A 27,068-nucleotide genomic window follows, 5' to 3' on the forward strand; every position below is an offset into this window, starting at 1 on the left:
GGGGTAGGGACTGCGAGGGGCGGGGCGGGGCAGCCAGAGCAGCGGCCAGCCGACCCTCCGACGCCATGACCCCCTCCGTGGTAAACATGCCTTCCGTGGCGATCATGCCCACCTCCACATCCCAGCTACGCCCCAGCTGCCCTGCCTTCTGCCCTGGCCCCTGCCCTGACCCCGCCCGGCACGCCCCTGAGGTGTGGCGGGGGTGGTGGTTGAGCCCCCCTTGTGAGGACGGTGGGGGGGCCTCCCCGAGACGTCAATTGACCAGCTCCACCGACACAAACTGCTTGAGACGCTCCAGGTACTGACTGTACAACTCAACGTCATTGTGCCCTGCCCCCTGAAACACAACATTGCATTAGCAGGAGTGCGACAAGGATACACCATCAATATTACCATCATCAGTCATCATCATCATCATCATTACCATCCCCACAGTCATCATTATTATTATCATCACCCCCACCATCATAGACATCATCATCATCACCATCATCATCATCATCAGTCATCACCATCATCACCTCCAACATCACAGTCATCATCATCATCACCAACATCACAGACATCATCATCATCACCTCCAACATCACAGACATCATCATCACCCCCACCATCACAGTCATCATCATCATCACCCACACCATCACAGTCATTACCATCATCACCCCCAACATCACAATTATCATCATCATCATCATCATCATCACCCCCACCATCAGTCATTACCATCACCATCATCATCATCATCCTCTACCTCCTCCTCCTCCTCATTATTATTATTATTATCATCATCATCATCATCATCATCATCCACCTCCTCATTATTATTATTATTATCATCATCATCATCATCATCATCAGTAGCAACAGCAACACTGTTAACACTGCCACAACCATCCTCCCTCCTCCTCATTATCATCATCATAATAATGGAATATATTCATCATCATCATCATCGACATTAGCACTGTCTGCATCATCATCATCATCATCATATTAACAATTCTTGCACCTCACAGAACTATGCTGGAAGAGAGAGAGAGAGAGAGAGAGAGAATCAACATCATCTCATCATCCTGACTCCCTCCCTCATGAAAGACTGGGGTAAGACAGGACACAAAAAATACATACTGGTATAAAAATAATAATAATAATAATAATAATAATAATAATAATAAAGGAGAGACAAATGCAGTATGAGAAGCAGCAGCAGCATAACCAGTATATAATGTTGCATCCAATGACCAAAAAAAAAAAACAGACAAGGTGTGTGATTTACCAAACAGTGTGGAAAATCATACACTGGATGACACACACACACACACACAAGAACACGAAGACGAGAAAGGCTGTTGTTCTTGTTATTGCTTATCCCTCGTGTGCCTGGACGAGCAGACCCGTCAACCACAGTCACCACCTGCTTCTGTGGGGCCGTCCTTCAGGTAGAGCGGCTGAATTGGACTCCTTGTAATTTGCAGTTTGTTTGGTGGTTGATCAGTAGCCAAAAACACATCATTATTTGACTGGGTTTCAAAAATATGACCCAATAATGTACTAAGGGTTATCTGTATAAAACTGTGATTACAAAATAAAATCATGAGTATGTATAAAACCATTACGTGGAAAATAGTAACCAAGTACTGAATAAATATGCGTACAGAAGAGTCATACGCATAAAACCATAACTTTCACACACCCCATCCTCTCCACATGCTCAAACTATCCCAATCTACCCCTCCTCATCACAACACCAAAACACTCCAGTCCATACTCGGTCTGTCTCTCACAACCCCACCCCCAACATTCACACTTCTCACCCTCCACACCCAGCTGTCATCCTCCATCCTCTCCACATGCCCATCCCAATCCACCTCTCCTCATCACAACACCAATACACTCCAGTCCCATCCTTCCTCTTAATTCTTCTATCATACACCTAACCCCCCCCACCCCAGGCCTAGCATTCTACCATCTATCTACTGCCAGACGCCTTAATCCCGTATGGGGTGGCCACAAACAAATCGCCTCCATGTCGCCCTGTTCCCCGCCATTTCACCGCCCTGCTCCCAGCTCACATTCCCTCTCTCATATACCTCTCCACTCCATCCCTCCATCTTATCCTTGGCCTCCCCCTCCCTTTTACCCCCTCTACCTCACCCACATGCACTCTCCTCATCAGCCTCTCACTCTCCATCCTCTCCAAATGGCCAAACCACCTCAATGTGTTTCTCCTAACGCTTCCTATCACATCCACATCCACCCCACAATGTTCCTTCACTTCTTCATTTGTCAACCTGTCCCTCCATGTCACTCCACATGCTCCTCTCAAGTAACTCACTTCCACTGCTCTCACTCTTGACTTGTTCCCCTCTTACAAGGTCCACACCTCGCTTCCACAAGTCAGGGTAGGGATCACAATACTATCATGCAGTGACTTCTTAACTTCCATACTCACCTCCCTATTTCTCAGCACTGGTCCTTCACTTCATTTGTCAGTCTGTCTCTCCCTGTGACTAAGCATAAAATCATAACCAAGCGTACGGAGAGTCACACGTATAAATCCATAACTAAGAAAAACGTAGCTAAGCAGAGTATAAAAACACCGTCTCACCTCCACCCAGAGAGGTTCGACAGCGCGGGGGCAACGTTCGTGGATGGCCAGGCCGTGGGAGAAGTCGACTACGTTATCCTCCGTCCCGTGGATCACCAACACCGGCGACGAGATCTTGGGTACCTTCTCAATGCTGTCGGGAAAAGATCGGGTTAGAAAAACAATGAATGAAATCTCTCTCTCTCACAGGAAAAGGGTGAGAGAGACGAATGTGATCTACCTCTCGATGAAAATAATCGGGTTAGAGACACAACAAATATAATCTCTCTCTCACAGGAAAATGATCAGGTTAGAGAGACGAATGTAATCTACCTCTCATAAGAAACGAATGTAATTATCTCTCACAGGAAAAGATTGGGTTAGAGAGACGAATGTAATTTACCTCTCAATGAAAATAATTGGGTTAGAGACACAACGAATGTAATCTATCTCTTGCTCAAAAAGAATGGGTTAGAGAGACTATCTATCTATCTGTCTATCTATCTATCAATGCTGTCGGGAAAAGAACAGGTTAGAGAGACAGTGAATAAGATCTATATCTCGCTGGAAAAGATCGGGTTAGAGACAATCCACACATTGACGTGGTTTGGCCATGTGGAGAGGATGGAGAGTGAGAGACTGATGAGGAGAGTGTATGTGAGTGAGGTGGAGGCCAAGGATGAGATGAAGGGATGGAGAGTGAGGGACTGCTGAGGAGAGTGTATGTGAGGTGGAGACCAAGGATGAGATGAAGGGATGGAGAGGAGAGGATGGAGAGTGAGAGACTGCTGAGGAGAGTGTATGTGAGTGAGGTGGAGAGGGGGAGAGGAAGGGGGAGGCCAAGGATGAGATGGAGGGATGGAGAGGAGAGGATGGAGAGTGAGAGACTGATGAGGAGTGTATATGAGTGAGGTGGAGGGGGGGGAGAGGGAAAGGGAGGCCAAGGATGAGATGGAGGGATGGAGTGGAGAGGTATATGAGAGAGCAGGGTGTGAGTTGGGAGCAGGGCAGTGGAATGGCAGGGGACAGGGTGACGTGGAGGCGATCTGTTTGTGGCCACCCCTTACGGGATTAAGGCATCAGGCAATAGATAGATAGATAGAGAGACAAGGAATGTAATCTATCTCTTGCTGGAAAAAGATCAGGTCAGAGAGAACGAATGTAATCTATATATCTCTTGCAGGAAAATAATTGGGTTACAGACACAACGAATGTAATTTATCTCTCGCTGGAACAAGATCAGGTTAGAGAGACAACAAATGTAATCCATCTCTCGAGGGAAAAGAATGTGATTTATCTCTCGCTGGAAAAGGATCAGGTTGGAGAGAAAAATGTAATCTACCTGTCAATGAAAATAATCGGGTTAGAGACAATTAATGTAATCTATCTCTCGCTGGAAAAGATTAGGTTAGAGAGACAAATGTAATCTATCTCTTGCTGGAAATAATCGGGTTTGAGAGACAATGAATGTAATTTACCTCTCAATGAAAATAATCAGGTTTGAGAGACAAGGAATGTAATTTATCTCTCGAGGGAAAAGAATGTAATTTATCTCTCCCAGGAAAAAGATTAGGTTAGAGAGACGAATGTAATCTCTCTCTCGCTGGAAAAGACTGGCTTAGAGAGACTATCTATCTATCTATCTATCAGTGGTACCGGGAAAAGATCGGGTAAGAGAGAAAAGGAATGTAATCTATCTCTTGCAGGAAAAGAAACCATATTATCATCATCATCACTATTACCACAACCACAACCATATCATCATCATCACTACAACCACAACCATATCATCATCATCACTACAACCACAACCATATCATCATCATCACTACTACCACCACCACAACCACATCATCATCACTACCACAACAACAACCACAACCATATCATCACTATTACTATTACCACCACCACCATCATCATCATCATCACTAATACCACAACCACAACCATATCATCATCACTACAACCACAACCATATCATCATCATCACTACTACCACAACCACAACCATATCACTATTACCACAACCTCAACCATATCATCATTATCACTACTACCACAACCACAACCACATCACCACCACCACCACCACAGTCATCATCATCATCACCAATACCACCACCACCACCACCACCACCACCACCACAATCATCATCATCATCACTAATACCACAACCACAACCACATCACCACCACCACCACCACCACCACCATCATCATCACCAATACCACCACCACCACCACCACCACCACCACAATCATCATCATCATCACTAATACCACCACCACCACCATCATCATCATCATCACTAATACCACCACCACCACCACCACCACCATCACTATCACACCTACAAACTACTGGGCCTTGGAATCATAGAAATATAAAAATAAATAAGTAGGGTTAATAAAAAACAAAAAAAATAGAACAGGACCTCAAGCTTAAAAAAGAGAGAGAGAGAGAGAGAGAGAGAGAGAGAGAGAGAATAAATCAAGGGAGAGAGGAGAAAGAGTCAGGGGAGTGAGGGATAGAGAAAGTAAGGAAAAAAAAGACAGCCTAGAGGTAGTTCAATCACAGCCTTCATATACTCGGGGATTTCCAGAAAGACGAGCGGCGATACTAGTGATGATAATAGTGGTAGGTGGTGGTGATCATCATCCACTCACTTGATGTAGTGCTGCCTACTTCTTCCTTCACCTTTATCATTCTTTTTCTGTGCCTGTCCTCCTCTCTTCCTATTTCTCACCATCATCCACTCACTTGATGTAGTGCTGCCTACTTCTTCCTTCACCTTTATCATTCTTTTTCTGTGCCTGTCCTCCTCTCTTCCTATTTCTCACCATCATCCACTCACTTGATGTAGTGCTGCCTACTTCTTCCTTCACCTTTATCATTCTTTTTCTGTGCCTGTCCTCCTCTCTTCCTATTTCTCACCATCATCCATTCACTTGATGTAGTGCTGCCTACTTCTTCCTTCACCTTTATCATTCTTTTTCTGTGCCTGTCCTCCTCTCTTCCTATTTCTCATCATCATCCACTCACTTGATGTAGTGCTACTTACTTCCTTCACCTTTATCATTCTTTTTCTGTGTCTGTCCTCCTCTCTTCCTATTTCTCCCATCTTTCCTGTCACTTCTTATTGCTTTTCTTTCCTTTACAGGTGGCTTTACATTGAGTGACAAGCCAAATGGTTTCCTGTAAGCCAGGAAACCATTTACAACGCTGGGTGGTAACCACGTAACCAAACCATACGTGTTCCCTACGTGTCAACAAGTGGGTTGGTGGAGGGTTAGTGCCCCTCCCTGTAAAACAACTAACTCAAAGACAAACGGCCACCCCTTACAGGATTATGGCGTCTGGCAATAGATAGATAGATAGATAGACGTACAATAATTCACTTCTTACGTTCTTGTGTTTATCATCACATAACAAACACAGTAGCAGTAAGAGTAATAATAATAATAATAGTAATAATAATAGATGATAGTGGTGGTGGTGGTGGTGGTGGTGGTGGTGGTGGTGGTGGTAGTAGTAGTAGTAGTAGTAGTAGTAGTAGTAGTAGTAGTAGTACTACTACTACTACTACTACTACTAATAATAATAATAATAACAATAATAATAATCCATCCATCCATCCATCATCCAATCCTACGTTGCCCCATGAGAAGCGTAGGAGCCCGGGGCTAGGCAAGTTGGTCCTGACATTTAAGATGAGATTGACCAGCCTCACTCATCCCTGAGTGGCATTACATGAGCAATAAACCCCAACCATCCCTTGGATATAAACCTTCAACGGCTCAATCCGATTGGAGCGCCTTAGTTACCCACTAAACCACCAGGCGCCATAATTTGGTTATATGGTTACCATCCAGCATAGTAAATAGTTTCCTGATGTACAGGAAACCATTTGGCTTGTCACTCAATGTAGAGTTACCCACAGGCAGAAGGAAGAGGAAAGAATGAATAGTAATAATAATAATAATAATAACAATAGTCTTTGTCTCTTCTCCCTCCCCTCCCCTCCCTCACTGACACCCATCCTTCCTTCCCCCTCTCCCTCCCTCACCACAGCCAGAGGTGAGGCCAGAAAAGTGTCTTGGCTGTACTTCCTACTCCCTACCACGGCAACCCACGTCCTCGCCAACAACGGAGGTGAAACAACATCACATCTACCTATCTATCTATCTATCTATTGCCAGACGCCATAATCCCGTAAGGGGTGGCCATTTGACTTTGAGTTATTTGTTTTACGGGGAGGGGCACTAACCCTCCACCAACCCACTTGTTGACACGTAGGGAGCACGTATGGTTTGGTTATATGGTTACCACCCAGCGTTGTAAATGGTTTCCTGGCTTACAGGAAACCATTAGGCTTGTCACTCAATGTAAAGCCACCTGTAAAGGAAAGAAAAGCAATAAAAAACAGCATTACATCTATCCAAAATCATACCATCATCTATCTATCTATCTATTTCAATCAGAATCTATCTATCTAGCCACTTCAATCCTTACCTATCAATCTAACTGGTATACCATCACCATAACTATTCATCTATCTTGTCTATTATGTCTATCTACTTCAGTCCATATCTATCTATCTCAAAATGAATGGATCTTGAGTTTGGCTCTGTTGTAATTTTGTGTTTTTTCTTGGAGGTAACAGTTTGCCGTTTCCTGGCCTTTGGTTCCTTCTTCCTTACATTAAAAATAAAATAAATAAATAAATAAATCTAACTTGTATCCACGATCTTCTATCTACTTATCTATTGCCAGACGCCATAATCCTGTAAGGGGTGGCTACTTGACTCTGAGTTATTTGTTTTACGGGGAGGGGCACTAACCCTCCACCAACCCACTTGTTGACACGTAGGGAACACGTATGGGTTGGTTATATGGTTACCACCCAGCGTTGTAAATGGTTTCCTGGCTTACAGGAAACCATTAGGCTTGTCACTCAATGTAAAGCCACCTGTAAAGGAAAGAAAAGCAATAAGAAGTGACAGGAAAGATGGGAGAAATAGGAAGAGAGGAGGACAGGCACAGAAAAAGAATGATAAAGGTGAAGGAAGAAGTAGGCAGCACTACATCAGGTGAGTGGATGATGGTGAGAAATAGGAAGAGAGAAGTATGCAGCACTACATCAAGTGAGTGGATGATGGTGAGAAATAGGAAGAGAGGAGAACAGACAGAAGAAGAATGATAAAGGTGAAGGAAGAAGTAGGCAACACTACACTGAGTGAGTGGATGATGGTGAGAAATAGGAAGAGAGGAGGACAGACACAGAAAAAGAATGATAAAGGTGAAGGAAGAAGTAGGCAGCACTACATCAAGTGAGTGGATGATGGTGAGAAATAGGAAGAGGAGGACAGGCACAAAAAAAGAATGATAAAGGTGAAGGAAGAAGTAGGCAGCACTACATCAAGTGAGTGGATGATGGTGAGAAATAGGAAGAGAGGAGGGCAGGCACAGAAAAAGAATGATAACAGTGAAGCAAGAAGTAGGCAGCACTACACCAAGTGAGTGGATGATGGTGAGAAATAGGAAGAGAGGAGGACAGACAGAAAAGTAGGATGAGAGGAGGACAGACAGAAGGAAAAAGTAGGCAGCACTACATCAAGTGAGTGGATGATAGTCACCACCACCTACCACCAAGGAATATTATCACTGTCAATATTTTCAACTTCACTGCGGCCTAAAAGAGAAGGGGTCTATCTACCTATCTATTGCCTTAATCCTGTAAGGGGTGGCCACAAACAAACTGCCTCCATGTCGCCCTGTCCCCTGCCATTTCACTGCCCTGCTCCCAGCTCACACCCCCCTCTCTCATATACCTCTCCACTCCATCCCTCCATCTCATCCTTGGCCTCCCCCTCCCTCTCACCCTCTCCACCTCACTCACAAACACTCTCCTCATTAGTTTCTCACTCTCCTTCCTCTCCACTGTCACTGCTCACACCCCCCCTCTCTCGTATACCTCTCCACTCCATCCCTCCATCTCATCCTTGGCCTCCCTCTGCCTCTCCCCCGCTCCACCTCACTCACATACACTCTCCTTGTCAGTCTCTCACTCTCCATCAACAGAATGGAAACAGTAGCTTGCGGCAGACTTGTGTTTATACGTTGCGATTCTGTCCCTAAATCTGATAATGTAATGGATGAATGTACTCACTATCTCATTTGTCAGAGGCCTTTACCCCCTCCACGTCACTCTCCTAGTCAGTCTCTCCCCCTCCATTGCACTCATATATACTCTCCTTGCCAGTCTCTCATTCTCCATCCTCTCCCTTATCCCCCTCTCCACCCCACTCATACTCTCCTAGTTAGTCTCTTATTCTCCATCGTCTCTCTCTATATCATCCCCCCCTCCTCCCCCCTGCACTGCACTCTCATACACTCTCCTAGTCAATTTCTCATTCTCCATCCTCACCACCCTGTCCCTCCATATCATCCTCGGTCTCCCCCTCCCCCACTGTCTTTCTGTTATCATACTGTGTTCTTCTAGATGATTTACCCAAGCTTTTCTTATAAGCTTTTCTAATACCTTGCTTACAACACTGGTCAGTGATACCGTTCGGTAGTTGAGTGGATTTTGTCTATTTCCTTTCTTGAATAAGGGGACAATATTTGCTTTCTTCCAAATATCAGGTAGTTTACCTTGACTCAAGGATTTCTTGAAAATTAAAAATAATGGTTTACTTAACTCCTTTGCACATTCTCTTAGTACCCAACATGAAATTTCATCAGGACCACTTGCTTTTCCTCTGTCTAATCTACTTAACTCCTCCTGTATTACTTTTTCTGCTATTTGTACATCTGGTAGTATGTGTGGACATGCATGTTCCACATAGTCCTTCTCAAATTATTTTCTTCTGTAAAAACTGATTGGAAATTCTTATTTAGTGCTTCACAAATATCTTTCTCTTGTGTATAAGTGATTCCCTCGTCCGTAATGGATTGTATTATATCTTTTACTTTGGTTTTGCTTCTGATATAGCTGTAAAACAGCTTTGGTTGATCACTACTTTTATTTATGATGTCCTCCTCAAACTGTCTCTCCCTCCTTACCTTTGTACAATCATTTCTTGCCTGTTTATAGCTGTTATATGCCCTTTCACTATTGTGTCTTCTGTATCTATTCCACAACAAATCTCTTTCTCTTCTTTTGATTTTTTACTTTTTGTATTAAACCATTTGGTGGTAGGTGGTGGTGACCATCATCCACTCACTTGATGTAGTGCTGCCTAGTTCTTCCTTAGCCTTTATCATTCTTTTTCTGTGCCTGCCCTCCTCTCTTCCTATTTCTCCCATCTTTCCTGTCACTTCTTATTGCTTTTCTTTCCTTTACAGGTGGCTTTACATCGAGTGACAAGCCAAATGGTTTCCTGTAAGCCAGGAAACCATTTACAATGCTGGGTGGTAACCATATAACCAAACCATACGTGTTCCCTACGTGTCAACGAGTGGGTTAGTGCCCCTCCCCGTAAAACAAATACCTCAAAGACAAACGGCCACCCCTTACCGGATTATGGCGTCTGGCAATAGATAGATAGATTAAATCATTTCTTTATTTTCATGTCTGTTATTTTGAGCTGTGGGATGTAATTTTGGACTCCTGTATCATAAAAATCACAGAATTTTCTATACATAATACTTAAATCTTGTCCTCTATGTTCTTTTTCACAATCAATTTTTAAAAAGGACTTCTTCAGGTCATGATAATTGCTCCTTTTGTAGTTTAGACTCTGTGTGTGTGTATGTGTGTGTGTTCTTACCTAATTGTATCTTTACAGGAATGAGTCAAGCTCGTACTGTCCCGTGTCTTAAACCATATTTATCGTACATAACCGTAAATTTGTGAATTGTTTTGGCACACACTATTTCATTCGGTAGTGCATTCCATTGATCAATTGCTCTGTTTGGGAAACTGAATTTCCTTACGTCTTTATCACCTCTCTTCTTATGCAGTTTTTTGCAGTGTCCTCTTGCTGATGCTTCCCCATAGGTTAAGTAATCATTTATGTCTATTTTCTCCTTTCCTGATATGCACTTATATAGCATTATCATATCACCTCTTTTCCTTCTCTCCTGTAGTGTTGGTAGATTCAGTTTATTTAGTCTTTCTTCGTAGCTTAGGTCCCTTAAGCTTGGTATCCATCTTGTAGCGGCCCTTTGAACTTTTTCAATCTTGTCTATGTGTTTTTTGAGATGAGGACTCCAGACTACTGATGCATATTCCAGGGTTGGTCTAATGAATGATGTTATTATCCTTCTTAGCATGTCTTCATTTATGTATGTGAATGCTATTCTCATATTTGCAAGCAGTGTATACATGTTCCGTACCTTCTCGCTGATGTGGTCAGCCGGAGATAGTCTGTTATTGATTATCACACCTAGGTCTTTCTCTCTTTCTGATGTGTATAGGGTTTTATTTCCTAACTTATAATCCCAATCAGGTCTTTTTCCACTTTTACCAAACTTGATTACATGACACTTGTCCACATTGAATTCCATTTGCCATGTATTACTCCATTCATGAAGTTTATTTAATTCTTCTTGTAGCTCTTTACAAGAGTCTGTGTTAGTAATTCTCCTTTGTATTTTTGCATCATCTGCAAACATATTTAGATAGCTCTCGTTTCCAGTGTTACTGTTTATATCATTTATATACACTAAAAACATGATTGGTGCCAGCACCGAACCCTGTGGTACTCCACTAGTCACTTCTTTCCATGATGAGTAATTTCCCCTTAGTACTGTCCTCACTTCTCTTTTTATGAGAAAGTCTTGCATCCAACAATACAGTTGCCTCAGATTCCTCCTTGATGGTACAGTTTCCATAAAAGTCTTTGGTGTGGTACTGTGTCAAATGCTTTCTTGAAATCTAAATAGATACTGTCCACCCATCCTTCCCTTTCCTGTATTGTGTTTGTTACTCTGTCATAGTAGCTCAACAGATTAGTAACACATGATTTTCCTTTTCTGAAACCAAACTGTCTTTCTGTTATCAGACTGTGTTCTTCTAGATGATTTACCCAAGCTTTTCTTATAAGTGTGTGTGTGTGTGTGTGTGTGTGTGTGTGTGTGAGAGAGAGAGAGAGAGAGAGAGAGAGAGAGAGAGTGTGTGTGTGTGTGTGTGTGTGTGTGTGTAAGTGTGTCAGCCTTGAGGAAGCAGGGACCTAACCTTGACAGGCTTCTTCATGACACTTGCACACACCACCAAGAAAACACACACACACACACACACACACACACACACACACACACACACACACAGTCACATTACACTAGCACACACACATACACACACACACACATTACACTCGCACATCTCAACTACTACTAAACAAAGCCCATTTCTGAGGCTTCCTTTCCAGTCTGTACTCCTTTAACAACCTATCTATCTATCTATCTATTGCTGGACGCCAAAATCCCATAAGGGGTGGCCGCATGTCTTTGAGTTAGTTGTTTTATGTGGAGGGGCACTAACCCTCCACCAACCCACTTGTTGACATGCAGGGAATAAACAATAATAATAATAATAACAATAATAATAATAATAATAATAACTAAATATAAAAATGATAATAATAATAATCTATCTATCTATTTATAGCCTGACGCCCTAATCCCGCAAAGGGATAATAATAATAATAATAATAATAATAATAATAATAATAATAATCTGCCTCAATCCCATAGGGGCTGGAGAGCGAGAGACTAACACTAGAATATGGTGCTAGTCACGAAGAAGTGCTATGGAAAGGATGTACAGCCAATAGATTAACAGTAGAATATGAAGCTAGTCACGAAGAAGTGCTATGGAGAGGATGTAGAGCCGTAGTATTGTCTTTTTCTGCCACTGAGCTACGTGAAATAAGCCGCAAAAGGCTGAAAATCTAGGCCAAGTTAAGGTGAAAGAAGCATATGAAGTACATGAAATACGGGACAAGAGGATGAAAATCTGGGCCAAGTTAAGGCAAAAGGAGTATATGAAGTACGTGAAATAGGCTGCAAAAGGACGAAAATCTGGGCCAAGTTAAGGTGAAAGGAGTATATGAAGTACGTGAAATAGGCTGCAAAAGGACGAAAATCTGGGCCAAGTTAAGGTGAAAGGAGTATATGAAGTACGTGAAATAAGCTGCAAAAGGACAAAAATCTGGGCCAAGTTAAGGCGAAAGGAGTATATGAAGTACGTGAAATAGGCTGCAAAAGGACGAAAATCTGGGCCAAGTTAAGGTGAAAGGAGTACAGAAATATGTAACCTAGCATCCAGGTGGGGGTAAGGTGTTTGGTGTGTGGAGGCAAAGGTGCTTTAAGTGAAACAATTTTTAAAGTGAGATGTGATATTTTCTGTTTCATGATGGACAAAAATAATAATAATAATAATAATAATAATAATAATAATAATAATAATAATGATAACAATAATAATAATAATAAATTTAATGATAACAATAATAATAATAATTCATCACCAGCTGCATAATAAGAGTTATACACACACACACAGCACCATTTTTCATTCAATAATTAACTATAATGCCTTCAATCATTCATCATTCCCTCTCCTTCCCTCTCACCTTAGTCTTTCCCCCTCTCTCCTTCTTTCCCCTCTCATCCTTCTCTTCCTCTTCCTCTCCCTCCCTCTTACTCTTCCCTCCCTCTTTTCCTCTTCTTCCCCTCCCTTTATCATCCCTTCCCTCCCTTCTTCCATTCCACACCTTTCCCTGCCTCTCTTACACTTCTCCCTTTCGCTCCCTCCCTCTAATACTCCTCTGATCACCCCATCCCTCCCTTTCTTCCACTCCTTCCCTCTCTCCCTCCACTCCTTTCTTCCACTCCTCCCCCCTTTCCTTTCTTCCACTCCTTCCCTCTTTCCCTCCCTTCCTTCCTTTCTTAAACTCCTTCCCTCTCTCTCCTTTCCTTCCCCCCCTCCCTCCCTTTCTTCCACCTCTTCCCTCCTTCTCTCCCTCCACTCCTTTCCTCTCCCCCTCCACTCCTTCCTTCCTCCCTCCCTTCCACCCCTTTCCCCTCCTGTCTCCCCTACACAGTATTAACACCCTATCGCATCTCCCCACCCTAGGGCTTCACATATTCAATTTCAAATGGCATTCAGTACACACAATGCTATACCCCGTTCACTTCAATCATGTCAAGATTTTCGTCCTTTTGCAGCTAAAACACTAAAACCACTAAAAAAATTATACAGTGGCAGCAGGACAAGGAATAACACACACACACACACACACACACACAAAACCACTAAAAAAATTACAGTGGCAGCAGGACAAAGAATAACACACACACACACACACAAAACCACTAAAAAAATTACACAGTGACAGCAGGACAAAGAATAAGACACACACACACACACACACACTCCTCCACAATCTGCAGAACATCGTGTCAGTCTCTGGGTGGGGCACCATAAGTAGAGCATTTATTGATGAAAAGGGCCGTTAAGACCTACCTCTATGTTACTATGTAGGACTGTATGGCCGAACGACGCTCTGTATTTAACGATCTTTGTTCGGTAAAAGCCACAACGCCTGGGAAATTACCGAACAGCTTGGTGCTCGGCTTTAACGTCGAGGATTTGGTATCAATTAGTTCGTTATATCGAGGGTGTGCTGCACCTCCACATGTTCCTCTCTCATAAGTCATTTCCACGGCATCTCTCCATGTAACTCCACAGGCTCCTCCTATAACTCATTTCCACCCCTTTCACTGATTTATTTCACCTTCATTCTAATTAATTTCACCTTCATTCTGATTAATATCTCGTACCTGGACAAACAAACTAATCCTTAAACTACCATAATACCACAAAACACCTGATAAGGCTACACATATCAGTCTTATCTAAGCTACCTCATTATTATATTTTTTCTAGTGTTATATCCACGTTATATCGGGCATTTTTTGAGTCATTATCCATCTATCTATCTATTTATATACCTAGGCTGCTTCCCCCCAAAAAGGGAGGTAGCCAAGACAGGACGACACACTCCCACATTACTCATCCACTCACACACCCCCACATGTTCATTCACAGTGATTCACAGCAGACAAAAATGACCCCTACCACCCCCTTCCCAACAGCTTCCAGCAACTGTTGGGGATTAGCTGTCTTTGGAACCTGAGTTAGCTTCCAGTCCAGTCAGTATTCAAGACGGAGAGATGGCAGTTTTAGGCCAAGTTAGAGTAAAAAGAATATATCCTTCTCATATCACTTCCTCATGACTAGCATCATCTATCTATCTATCTATTGCCAGACGCCATAATCCTGTAAGAGGCGGCCACTTGACTTTCAGTTATTTGTTTTACGGGGAGGGGCACTAACCCTCCATCAACCCACTTGTTGACACGTAGGGAGCACGTATGGTTTGGTTATATGGTTACCACCCAGCATTGTAAATGGTTTCCTGGCTTACAGGAAACCATTTGGCTTGTCACTCAATGTAAAGCCACCTGTAAAGGAAAGAAAAGCAATAAGAAGTGACAGGAAAGATGGGAGAAATAGGAAGAGAGGAGGACAGGCACAGAAAAAGAATGATAAAGGTGAAGGAAGAAGTAGGCAGCACTACATCAAGTGAGTGGATGATGGTCGCCACCACCTACCACGACTAGCATCATATCCTGTGTTAATCTCTTGTTACAACTCAATATTCAAGATGGAGAGATGACAATTTTAGGCCAAGTTTGAGTAAAACGGGTATAGAGATGGCAATTTTAGGCCAAGTTAGAGTAAAAAGAGTATAGTTACAGAGATGGTAATTTTAGGCCAAGTTAGAGTAAAAAGAGTATATGTGGAGATGGTAATTTCAGGCCGAGTTAGAGTAAAAAGAGCTTTATTATAGAGATGGTAATTTTAGGCCAAGTTAGAGTAAAAAGAGAGCCATCATCTATCTATCTATAGCCTGATGCCCTAATCCTGCAAAGAGTGGCCATACACAAAATGCATTCAAGTCACTCTGTCACCCACCATTTGACTGCCCTCCCCCCAGCTCACACCCCCTCTCTCATATACAGTACCTCTCCACTCCATCCCTCCACCTCATCCTTGGCCTCCCCCTCCCTCTCTCCCCCTCCACCTCACTCACATTCCATACACTCTCCTCGTCAATCTCTCACTCTCCATCCTCTCCACATGGCCAAACCACCTCAGTGTATTTCTCCTAACACTTCCTATCAGATCCACATCCACACCAATATACTCCTTGTCAGTCTTTCACTCTCCATCCTCTCCACATGGCCAAACCACCTCAGGAATTTCTCCTAACACTTCCTATCACACCCACATCCACACCACAATGCTCCTCGTCAGTCTCTCACTCTCCATCCTCTCCACACGGCCAAACACATTGAGGAGCATTAACCCTGACTAAAAAAAAACGGGTTAAATAAAACAAGTCTTCAACTAGTGCCATAAAACTGGAGATAAGGCCACAGATATCAGCTTTATCTTAAGTGATGTGTGTGGTGATAAAACAGCTTATCATTTGAGTGTGTGAAAATAACTGAGAAAAGTGGTAATGAGTTGATGAGACAGTAAAACACACACACACACACACACACACACACACACACACACACACACAACACACACACACACACACACACACACACACAACACACACACACACACAAACACACACACACACACACACACACACACACACACACACACACACACACAATGCAAATACGGTACTGCATGCCACAATCATCCCTATGGCGTTCTCCCACAGGCTCCCAACACCACTGATGATGTGCCTGTGTCTTAGTGTGGCATGTGAGTGAGGTGGAGGGGCGGAGAGGGAGAAGGAGGCCAAGGATGAGATGGAGGGATGGAGTGGAGAGGCGTATGAGAGCGGGGTGTGTGAGCTGGGAGCAGGGCAACGAAATGGTGGGGGAAGGGGCAACATGGAGGCGACTTGTTTGTGGCCACCCCTTACAGGACTATGGCGTCTGGCAATAGATAGATAGACAGATGTTGTGTGGGTCTATTCTACAAGCTGGCTACGTGTCATCTGTCATTCCACCCAACCCAAATCTATGCCGGTGAGGTGGGCTGGGTGACGTCCCACACTGTGTCTACCCAAGTGAACTCGATCATCTCTATTTAAGGACACGTTTAATAGATGGATGTCAGGAGGGAGGGCTTCTAGTATGATGTGGTGGTGGTGTTGTATAGACCTGCATGCTGAGTGAGTTTGAAGGTGTTTTTTCATTGCTAGTGTTGTAATGTCTGGAGGTGGGATGTCGTTGAACAGGTCTTGCCAATATTTGTGTGGTGGTTCTTTATGTGGTGGTTAATTTATGTGGCTAAGTGTGTTGTGTGTCTTATGTAATGACAGGAATGCTGTGTACTGGCACTGGCTGCTGCAAAGAACTGTGTGGCCCTCATATCAAGACAGTCCCTAACAATGAAGACTTTAGGTTCAGCGTGTAAGTGTGGTGTGGCAGTGGTTTTGCTGAAGCCAGTGGTGATGTGTATAGCACTGTTCTGTATGATTTGCAAGGTGATGTATTGAGTATTAGATATCACAGAAGCCTATGACAGGGAGACACAGGGCATTACTGATCCCATGTATTGTTTGTAAAGTCAGGAGTGTTTCTTTTTGCAGCCCAAAGTCTGGCCATGTAATTGTCCTAAGTGCACTGAGTCTGGGGGTGCACTGCCACTTGATGTCTTGTACATGGTGACTGAAGGCAAGTCCAGCGTCACCTCAAGGATGTTAGTGGAGGGGGTGTGTGGCAGGCATACTGGTACATCGTTAAGTGTGATGCGAGGAGAGTACCAGTGTTCATGTTTACTGTTGGTGGTGGATTTGGCTGGAGCTCTGTAGTGTACTGAGGTAGTCTGTTGCTGTGTGCTGGCTGTGTCTGCAGTGTGGTGTGTTGTTATGGTGATATCTGCACATGAGGCAATGTTTGTGAGTGGCTGGGGTGTGGCAATGTCATGCAAGTATTGGTTGAAGAATGTGTGTGTGTGTGTGTGTGTGTGTGTGTGTGTGTGTGTATGTGTGTGTGTGTGTGTGAGAAAGAGAAAGAGAGAGAGAGAGAGAACAGAGCCCTGGGGAACTCCACTGGGGAAATGTAACGTCTGTGACAATGTGCCCTGGCATACAACAGGTACTTGTCTCATTCACATCGTAACATTTATAAACAATTGGGGACAGATGGACCTTGGAACCACATCAAACTGAAAATGCATAAAATAACCTAACCATAGCAAGACTAAAATAATACTATAAATGAAGAAAATGCATAAGACTAAAATAATACTATAAATGAAGAGAAATGCAACAATAATGGGGGAGAAAGAAAGAAAAAGGAAGAAAGCCTAAAATATCTGTGTACAATATATGACGTCAGAATACAGTACATGGAGGGAGGTAAGTGCTCATCTTTTTTTTTTTTTTTTATGTGAGGAAGAAGGAACCAAAGGCCATGAGCCCGCAAAACTGTTCCTTCCAAGAGAAAGACACAATACAAGAGAGAGCCAAATTCAAGATCCATTCATTTCTGCGTACAATGAAGTGCTGGCAGGATTAAAGGGCAGAAAACATGGCTGAAAAAAAATAAAAACATTATCTAGAAATAAAATAATCTATGGCAGAGCAGAGAGGTAAATGAGAGAGAGGGGTGCAAGTTGGGGGAAGGGCAGCGATATGGCAGGGGACAGGGTGACATGGAGGTGATTTGTTTGTGGCCACCCTTTATGGGATTAAGTCATACTGGTACCAGAGTTATACCATGATAATAAATAAATAAGAAAAAATAAGGAAATAAGAACATTACTTTAAAAAGGATTACACCAGACTGGCTCACACACACACACACACACACACACACACACACACACACACACAGTGACAGCAGGACAAAGAATATGACACACACACACATATATAAAATTCTATGAACTTTATGAAATAGGAGTCCAGAAGTACATCCCACAGCACAAAGAAGCAGATAAGAAAACACAGAAATGGTTCAATACAGAATGTAAAAAATCAAAAGAAAGAAGAGATTTGTTGTGGAATGGATAAAGAAGACACAATAGTGAAAGGGCGTATAATAATTACAAACAGGCAAGAAACGATTATAGAAGAATAAGGAGGGAAGCCCAAAAACAGTTTGAGGAGGATATAATAAATAAAAGTAGTGATCAACCAAAGCTGTTTTACAGCTATATCAGAAGCAAAACCAAAGTAAAAGATATAATACAATCCATCACGGACGAGGGAATCACTTATACACAAGAGAAAGATATTTGTGAAGCACTAAATAAGAATTTCCAATTAGTTTTTACAGAAGAAAATAATTTTGAGAGGGACTATGTGGAACATGCATGTCCACACATACTACCAGATATACAAATATCAGAAAAAGAAATACAGGAGGAGTTAAGTAGATTAGACAGAGGAAAAGCAAGTGGTCCTGATGAAATTTCATGTTGGGTGTTACGAGAATGTGCAAAGGAGTTAAGTAAACCATTATTTTTAATTTTCAAGAAATCCTTGAGTCAAGGTAAACTACCTGATATTTGGAAGAAAGCAAATATTGTCCCCTTATTCAAGAAAGGAAATAGACAAATTCCACTCAACTACCGACCAGTATCACTGACCAGTGTTGTAAGCAAGGTATTAGAAAAGCTTACTTGGGTAAATCATCTAGAACACAATATGATAACAGAAAGACAGTTTGGTTTCAGAAAAGGAAAATCATGTGTTACTAATCTGTTGAGCTACTATGACAGAGTAACAAACACAATACAGGAAAGAGAAGGATGGGTGGACAGTATCTATTTAGATTTCAAGAAAGCTTTTGACACAGTACCACACCAAAGACTTTTATGGAAACTGTACCATCAAGGAGGAATCTGAGGCAACTGTTTTGTTGGATGCAAGACTTTCTCATAAAAAGAGAAATGAGGACAGTACTAAGGGGAAATTACTCATCATGGAGAGAAGTGACTAGTGGAGTACCACAGGGCTCAGTGCTGGCACCAATCATGTTTTTAGTGTATATAAATGATATAAACAGTAACACTGGAAATGAGAGCTATCTGAATATGTTTGCAGATGATGCAAAAAATACAGAGGAGAATTACTAACACAGACTCTTGTAAAGAGCTACAAGAAGAATTAAATAAACTTCATGAATGGAGTAATACATGGCAAATGGAATTCAATGTGGACAAGTGTCATGTAATCAAGTTTGGTAAAAGTGGAAAAAGACCTGATTGGGATTATAAGTTAGGAAATAAAACCCTATACACATCAGAAAGAGAGAAGGACCTAGGTGTGATAATCAATAACAGACTATCTCCGGCTGACCACATCAGCGAGAAGGTACGGAACATGAATACACTGCTTGCAAATATGAGAATAGCATTCACATACATAAATGAAGACATGCGAAGAAGGATAATAACATCATTCATCAGACCAACCCTGGAGTATGCATCAGTAGTCTGGAGTCCTCATCTCAAAAAACACATAGACAAGATTGAAAAAGTTCAAAGGCCCGCTACAAGATGGGTACCAAGCTTAAGGGATCTAAGCTACGAAGAAAGACTAAATAAACTGAATCTACCAACACTACAGGAGAGAAGGAAAAGAGGTGACATGATTATGCTATATAAATGCATATCAGGGAAGGAGAAAATAGACATAAATAATTACTTAACATATAGAGAAGCATCAGCAAGAGGACACTGCAAAAAACTGCATAAGAAGAGAGGTGATAAAGACGTAAGGAAATTTAATTTCCCAAATAGAGCAGTTGATCAGTGGAATGACTACCGAATGAAATAGTGTGTGCCAAAACAATTCACAAATTTAAGGATAAGTACGATAAATATGGTTTAAGACACGGGACAGTACGAGCTTGACTCATTCCTGTAAAGATACAATTAGGTAAGAACACACACACACACACACACACACACACACACACACACACACACACACACACAGATAATAAAAAATGTGTAATAATTTCAGTTAAAGAAAAACGTATAACAATAAGATCAGAAAGAGATAGAGAAGAACTTAGTAAAGTTAAAGAAATAATATCAACAGTCATGGAGGAAAACAACAAAGCTCAAGAAGAGAGTGAAGAGGTGTTTAGGTTAGGAAAGTACGAGGAAGGAGGGGCAAGGCCATTGAAGGTAAAGTTTAAGTCTCAGGCAACAGTTAACGAAATTATCAGTAGAACATGGAAATTATCGGACAAGGAAGGGTTAAAAAAATGTTTGGATAAGGAGAGATGCAACTGAGGAAGAAAGAACTAAAATAAAGGAGTTAGTAAAGGAAGCAAAGGTAAAAAAACGAAGAGAACGGAGGACGAGAAGACAGTGTTTTATTGGAGAGTCATGGATCAGAAATTAAGGAAGTGGTACCGGCAGAGAGAAGGAGAAAAGAGGGTATAAAAAACATCAAAAATAATGTGAAGGTGGCATATACTAATGTTGATGGTTTAATATCGGCAAGGCTTTAAATCAACAATTTTTTGAGGGTACATGAACCTGATGTTATGTTTATTTTTTTATTTATTTATTTTTTTATGTGAGGAAGAAGGAACCAAAGGCCATAAGCCTGCAGTAACAGTTCCCTCCAAGAGAAAAACAAAATACAATAAAGAGCCAAATTCAAGATCCGATCATGTGCTTTGTAGAGACCAAATTAAGAGAAGATATTGATGTTCATATGGGGGATGGCAAATACAAACTGTGGAGAAGAGACAGAAAAGATAAAACAGGAGGAGGAGTGATGATAGCAGTGAAGAACAACATGAATGCAGATTCCGTGGAAATGGGAGAAGGCAGGGCCAAAGTGATATATATGAAATTAGAAAGTGGAGAGAATAGCAAGAGAGATATAGCAGTAGTGTATGTTCCCTCTAAGACAAGAGCATGGAGTGATGATGAATACCAGGTAATGTTGTCAGACATGGCTAGTTATTTACAGAAAATGATGTAGTGCTGCCTACTTCTTCCTTAGCCTTTATCATTCTTTTTCTGTGCCTGCCCTCCTCTCTTCCTATTTCTCCCATTTTTCCTGTCACTACTTATTGCTTTTCTTTCCGTTACAGGTGGCTTTACATTGAGTGACAAGTCAAATGGTTTCTTGTAAGCCAGGAAATCATTTACAACGCTGGGTGGTAACCATATAACCAAACCATACGTGCTCCTACGTGTCAAGTGCATTGGTGGAGGGTTAGTGCCCCTCCCTGTAAAACAAATAACTCGAAGTCAAATGGCCACCCTGTATGGGATTATGGCGCCTGGCAATAGACAGATAGATAGATAGATTGAGAAAAGCAACAGCATAATTTTAATGGGTGACTTCAATTGTAAAGAGGTGAACTGGGAGGAATGGGACTCAGGAGGCAGCGAGGATTCGTGGGGCACTATGTTATTAAATACTGTATAATAATGAACAATGTGATGACGCAATGGGTCAAAGAAGAGACACGGTTCCAAGATGAGGACACACCAGCAAGACTAGACTTACTGTTTACCAAAGAACCCGATGTAACAGAATCATCGGAATATCTGTGTCCTATTGCAAAAAGTGATCATGTGGTCACTGAGTTCCAGATGATAACAGGGAACGTGGAGCCAAGAGAGGAGCTTTATAGGCAGGCAAGATACAACTTCGAGAATGCAGACTTTACAGGTTTGAGAAAATTTTTCGAAAATGCAGATTGGAGAAAATTCTGAGAATCGAGAGATACAGAAGAAGTGGGATATTTTTCTAGGCTTCTATAATTCAGGAGTGGAAAAATTTGTACCAAGAGTAAGGGGGAAAGAAAACAGGAAAAAGGAGTGGTTTAATAAAAGGTGTATGATAGCAAAAACAGAGAGAGACATGGCATGGAACAACTGGAGAAAGAGAGGTAACAACAGAACAAAGGAAGAATATAAAAGAACTAGAAATGAATACACAAGAATACGTAGAGAAGAAGAGAGGAATTTTGAAAAAGGTATAACAGACAAATGTAAGGATGAACCCAAACTGTTTTATAGATTTGTTAACGGCAAACTGAAACAAAAGGAAGGAATCACCAAACTGAAAGTAGACGGAGAGGTCTATAAAGATGCAGCAATGCAAACAGAAATAATGAACAAACGTTTCCAGTCAGTTTTCACAAATGAAAAGGAGTTTGTGGAAGGGGAGGGAGTGATTAGAAATGTTCCGGTGATAAAAGATATAAAAGTGGAGGTACAGGAAGTGTATAAATTACTGGAAACTCATGATGTAAGGAAAGCCCCAGGACCAGATGGAATCTCTAATTGGGTACTGAAGGAATGCAGAGAACAACTGGCAGATAAGATTCACAGTTTATTCGTGTGTTCTCTGGAAAATGGGAAAGTGCCTCAAGAATGGAAGAGGGCAAAAGTGGTACCAATTTATAAGGGAGGAAACAAGGAAGAACCCCTGAATTACAGACCAGTGTCTCTAACCAGCATGGTCGCAAAATTGTGTGAAAGAATTCTGAAAGATAGATTGATAAAATATCTGGAAGAGATGAATATTTTGGCTGAATGTCAGTTTGGATTCAGAAGTGGAAGGTCATGTGTTTCCAACTTGTTGTGTTTTTACTCAAGAGCGACTGACGTGTTACAGGAGAGAGATGGTTGGGTGGATTGTGTGTATTTAGATTTGGAGAAGGTCTTCGACAAGGTACCCCGTACGAGACTAATGTGGAAACTAGAGCATATAGGAGGACTGAAGGGGAACCTCCTGGAATGGATGAGAGACTTTTTGAGAGACAGACAAATGAGGACAGTAATAAAGGATAGGATGTCTGGATGGAGGGAAGTAACAAGTGGAGTCCCACAGGGCTCGGTGTTGGCACCAGTAATGTTCCTGGTTTATGTAAATGATATGGTAGATGGAGTGAACAGTTATGCAAGTCTGTTTGCTGATGATGTAAAGATCTTGAGGAAGGTAGAGGTTGAGGAGGATTATAAAATACTGCAGGAGGATCTGGATAGGATACACGACTGGAGCCGGATGTGGGAAATGAAATTTAATGTAAAGAAATGTAAAATACTGGAAATGGGTAAAAGTGCCAGGAGGCCATCACTGAATTATTTGATGGGTAATGAACCAATCACAAAAGCAAGAGAAGAGAAAGATTTGGGAGTGTTGGTCCGGGATAGTTAGTCACCTGAAAAACAAATTAACAAGGCAGTTAGAGTGACATATAAACTCCTGACTAATATAAGAGTAGCTTTTCATTATATGGATGAGGAGATGATGAAAAAATTGATGGTGGCCATGATCCGCCCCAGGTTAGAATATGCAGCGGTAGTGTGGTGCCCACGCAAAAAGAAAGATATAAACAAGATTGAGAGAATACAAAGAACAGCAACCAAGATGGTCCCCAGTCTGACAGATCTGTTGTACAGAAAGAGGCTGGAAAAACTGGATTTGCCTTCCTTAGAAGAAAGGAGAAAGAGAGGAGACATGATTGCAGTGTTCAGGACCATGGTGGGAGTAGATAAAATTGACAAAGAAGATCTGTTTATATGGGACAAGAGAGCAACAAGAGGACACGGAATGAAACTGAAGAAGCCACGCTGCTTGAAGGATATCAAGCAATATAGTTTTCCTTATAGATGTACAGACCTGTGGAATAGCCTGGACAAAGAGATCGTCCAGTCTAAAAACTTAAACGAGTTTAAAGCAAAATTTGACTTATTGAGAAACAGAGACGGGACCCCATGAGCATAGTACATTCCGTGTATATCACAATTAGGTAAAATACACACACAATCCCCCTCCACACATACACCTCCCCTCACACACACATACACCCTCTTCACACACACATACACCCTCTTCACACACACATCCTGCTCACAAACACATACACCCCCTTCACACACACACACACTCATAAATTTAAGGATATGTATGATGAAAATGGTTTATGACACGGGACAGTACGAGCTTGACTCATTCCTGTAAAGATACAATTAGGTATGAACACACACACACACACATTCCTCCACACATACACCCCCTTCACACACACACACAATTCCCCTCCACACATAATCACACATACACCCCCTTCACACACACAATTCCCCTCCACACATAATCACACATACACCCCCTTCACACACACACACACATTCCCCTCCACACATAATCACACATACACCCCCTTCACACACACACACACACACATTCCCCTCCACACATAATCACACATACACCCCCTTCACACACACACACACACACACAATTCCCCTCCACACATAATCACACATACACCCCCTTCACACACACACACACACACACACAATTCCCCTCCACACATAATCACACATACACCCCCTTCACACACACACACACATTCCCCTCCACACATAATCACACATACACCCCCTTCACACACACATTCCCCTCCACACATAATCACACATACACCCCCTTCACACACACACACACAATTCCCCTCCACACATAATCACACATACACCCCCTTCACACACACACACACACACACACACACATTCCCCTCCACACATAATCACACATACACCCCCTTCACACACACACACACACTAACTATACATAAACAGCATAAAAGCACCCAGCAGTAACAACCAGCCAATTCTTACATACAGACATTAGAGACGTGATCCATAACAGACACATAAAATTGAAAATGGAGTGTATAATGAAGATATCTGTGGCGATTCTTCATTTTTCAAGATGCATACAAGGGGACCGGCAAGAAATGTCACAAAGTGGGCGAAGACCATTCATTCATTCATTTATTCAGTCATTTATCTACTCATTCATTCATTTATTTATTTACTCATTCATTCATTTATTTATTTATCTATCTATTTATTCATTCATTTATTTATCTATCTATTTATTCATTCATTTATTTATCTATCTATTTATTCAGTCATTTATTTATGTATTTATTCATTTATTTATTTATCTATCTATTTATTCATTCATTTATCTATCTATTTATTCAGTCATTTATTTATGTATTTATTCATTTATTTATCTATCTATTTATTCATTCATTTATCTATCTATTCATTCAGTCATTTATTTATGTATTTATTCATTTATTTATCTATCTATCTATTTATTCAGTCATTTATTTATGTATTTATTCATTTATTTATTTATCTATCTATTTATTCAGTCATTTATTTATTTATTCACTCATTTAATTATTTATCTATTCATTCAATCTATCAGGAAATAATTCTTGTTTTGCAATCGCGTAGTCTTCCAAGGAAAATAATCTGAGCAAAAATATATTAAAAAGTTTGAGTAACTGTGTAAAAATATGAGAGTACAATTTTAAAGCATTGATAAATTATGTATTAGTAGCGCCAAGTATGAACTGGGTACTACATACTGTACTAAAGAGTCTCATCCCCAGTATTTTCTATGATTACTACTACTGCTACTACCACCACTACAATACCAATACTAATAATAACAACAATACCTTTAAGACTAATACTACTAATGACTAATATTACCGTAATAATAATAATAATACTACTGTGCCGTTGCTCACCTTGGGAATGCGTCGAAGAACCAGGTCCGCTTGGTATTAAAAAGTACCCTAATGCCAGACATCAGGGGGGAGTGTAGGATGACGGCGCCCACCTCGTACCGTGACGCCAGGTCTATGGTGGCCGCTGTGCCGATGCTCTGGCCGTAAAGAATGATATTTTCCGGTGAGATTCCGTACCGCGTTCGGAGGGCGTGCCAGGCGGCGTCGATATCGGAGTAGAGGTTCTTCTCCGAGGGCTTCCCGGCCGAGACCCCATACCCGGAGTAGTCGTAGCTGAAGATGTTGCAGTTTATCCGCGTCCCCAGGCTAAGGTAGAAGCTGCTCATGTGCCCCAGGTCCGCCGCATTGCCGTGGGAGAAGAGGATGCAGAAGCGGGCGTTTGGGGAGCAGCGTACGAACATGCAGGCGATCTTGTTGCCGCGGTTGGTGCGGGTATAGAACACCTCAATGGCCTCCTTCTCCTTGTCTGTAAACTGCCACTCGGCCTTGTCTGTGAGGTGGAGGCTGTGTCTGGAACCCGTGTCGTCTGGGGTGAAGGAATACGTGGGCTCCGGGGGGATAAACGCCATTTTAGCCGCTATACTCGACGGGCAGGGCGGCCAGCAGAACAGACAACAAATATCTCTTATACTCAAACCATTCATCTTGCCTCCTGGGGTCCCACACGAAAGCTACAATGAGTGTAAACAAGAGTCAGGATTTCGTCTTCTCGCCCCGCTCCTATTCATCCGTTTTTAGCTAACATTTCCCACTCCTATAGCCATATATCACTTCCCTGGCCGCCAATTAACCGATCCGTCAGATTAGGTGAGAGTCTGGCCAGGTTGACGGTATATATCCCACATTTTGCCTTTCACTGATGAACATCCCCTTCTTGCTTCA

General features: G+C 41.9%; 1 protein-coding gene across 1 annotated transcript; it reads right to left on the minus strand.

Moving 5' to 3' along the window:
• LOC145393624 (alpha/beta hydrolase domain-containing protein 17B) lies at window positions 1-27,068 on the minus strand. The gene is made up of 3 exons (XM_080267711.1): window positions 26,187-27,068; window positions 2,612-2,744; window positions 1-337 (listed from the first exon to the last, which is right to left on the minus strand). The coding sequence occupies exons 1-3, from the start codon at window positions 26,828-26,830 to the stop codon at window positions 254-256; spliced, it is 861 nt and encodes a 286-aa protein (XP_080123837.1). The 5' UTR covers window positions 26,831-27,068; the 3' UTR covers window positions 1-253.

The sequence above is a fragment of the Coenobita brevimanus genome, chromosome 3 (assembly GCF_032717465.1).
Source record: "Coenobita brevimanus isolate Jiangsu-jjx chromosome 3, ASM3271746v2, whole genome shotgun sequence".
Taxonomy (NCBI): Eukaryota; Metazoa; Arthropoda; class Malacostraca; order Decapoda; family Coenobitidae; genus Coenobita; species Coenobita brevimanus.

Coding starts and splice junctions, on each gene's coding strand:
- LOC145393624 (XM_080267711.1), bottom strand. CDS start 26,830: ATGAATGGTTTGAGTATAAGAGATATTTGTTGTCTGTTCTGCTGGCCG. Junction 2,745..26,186: donor TTCTTCGACGCATTCCCAAG/GTGAGCAACGGC, acceptor TTTTCCCGACAG/CATTGAGAAGGTACCCAAGA. Junction 338..2,611: donor TCGAACCTCTCTGGGTGGAG/GTGAGACGGTGT, acceptor GTTGTGTTTCAG/GGGGCAGGGCACAATGACGT.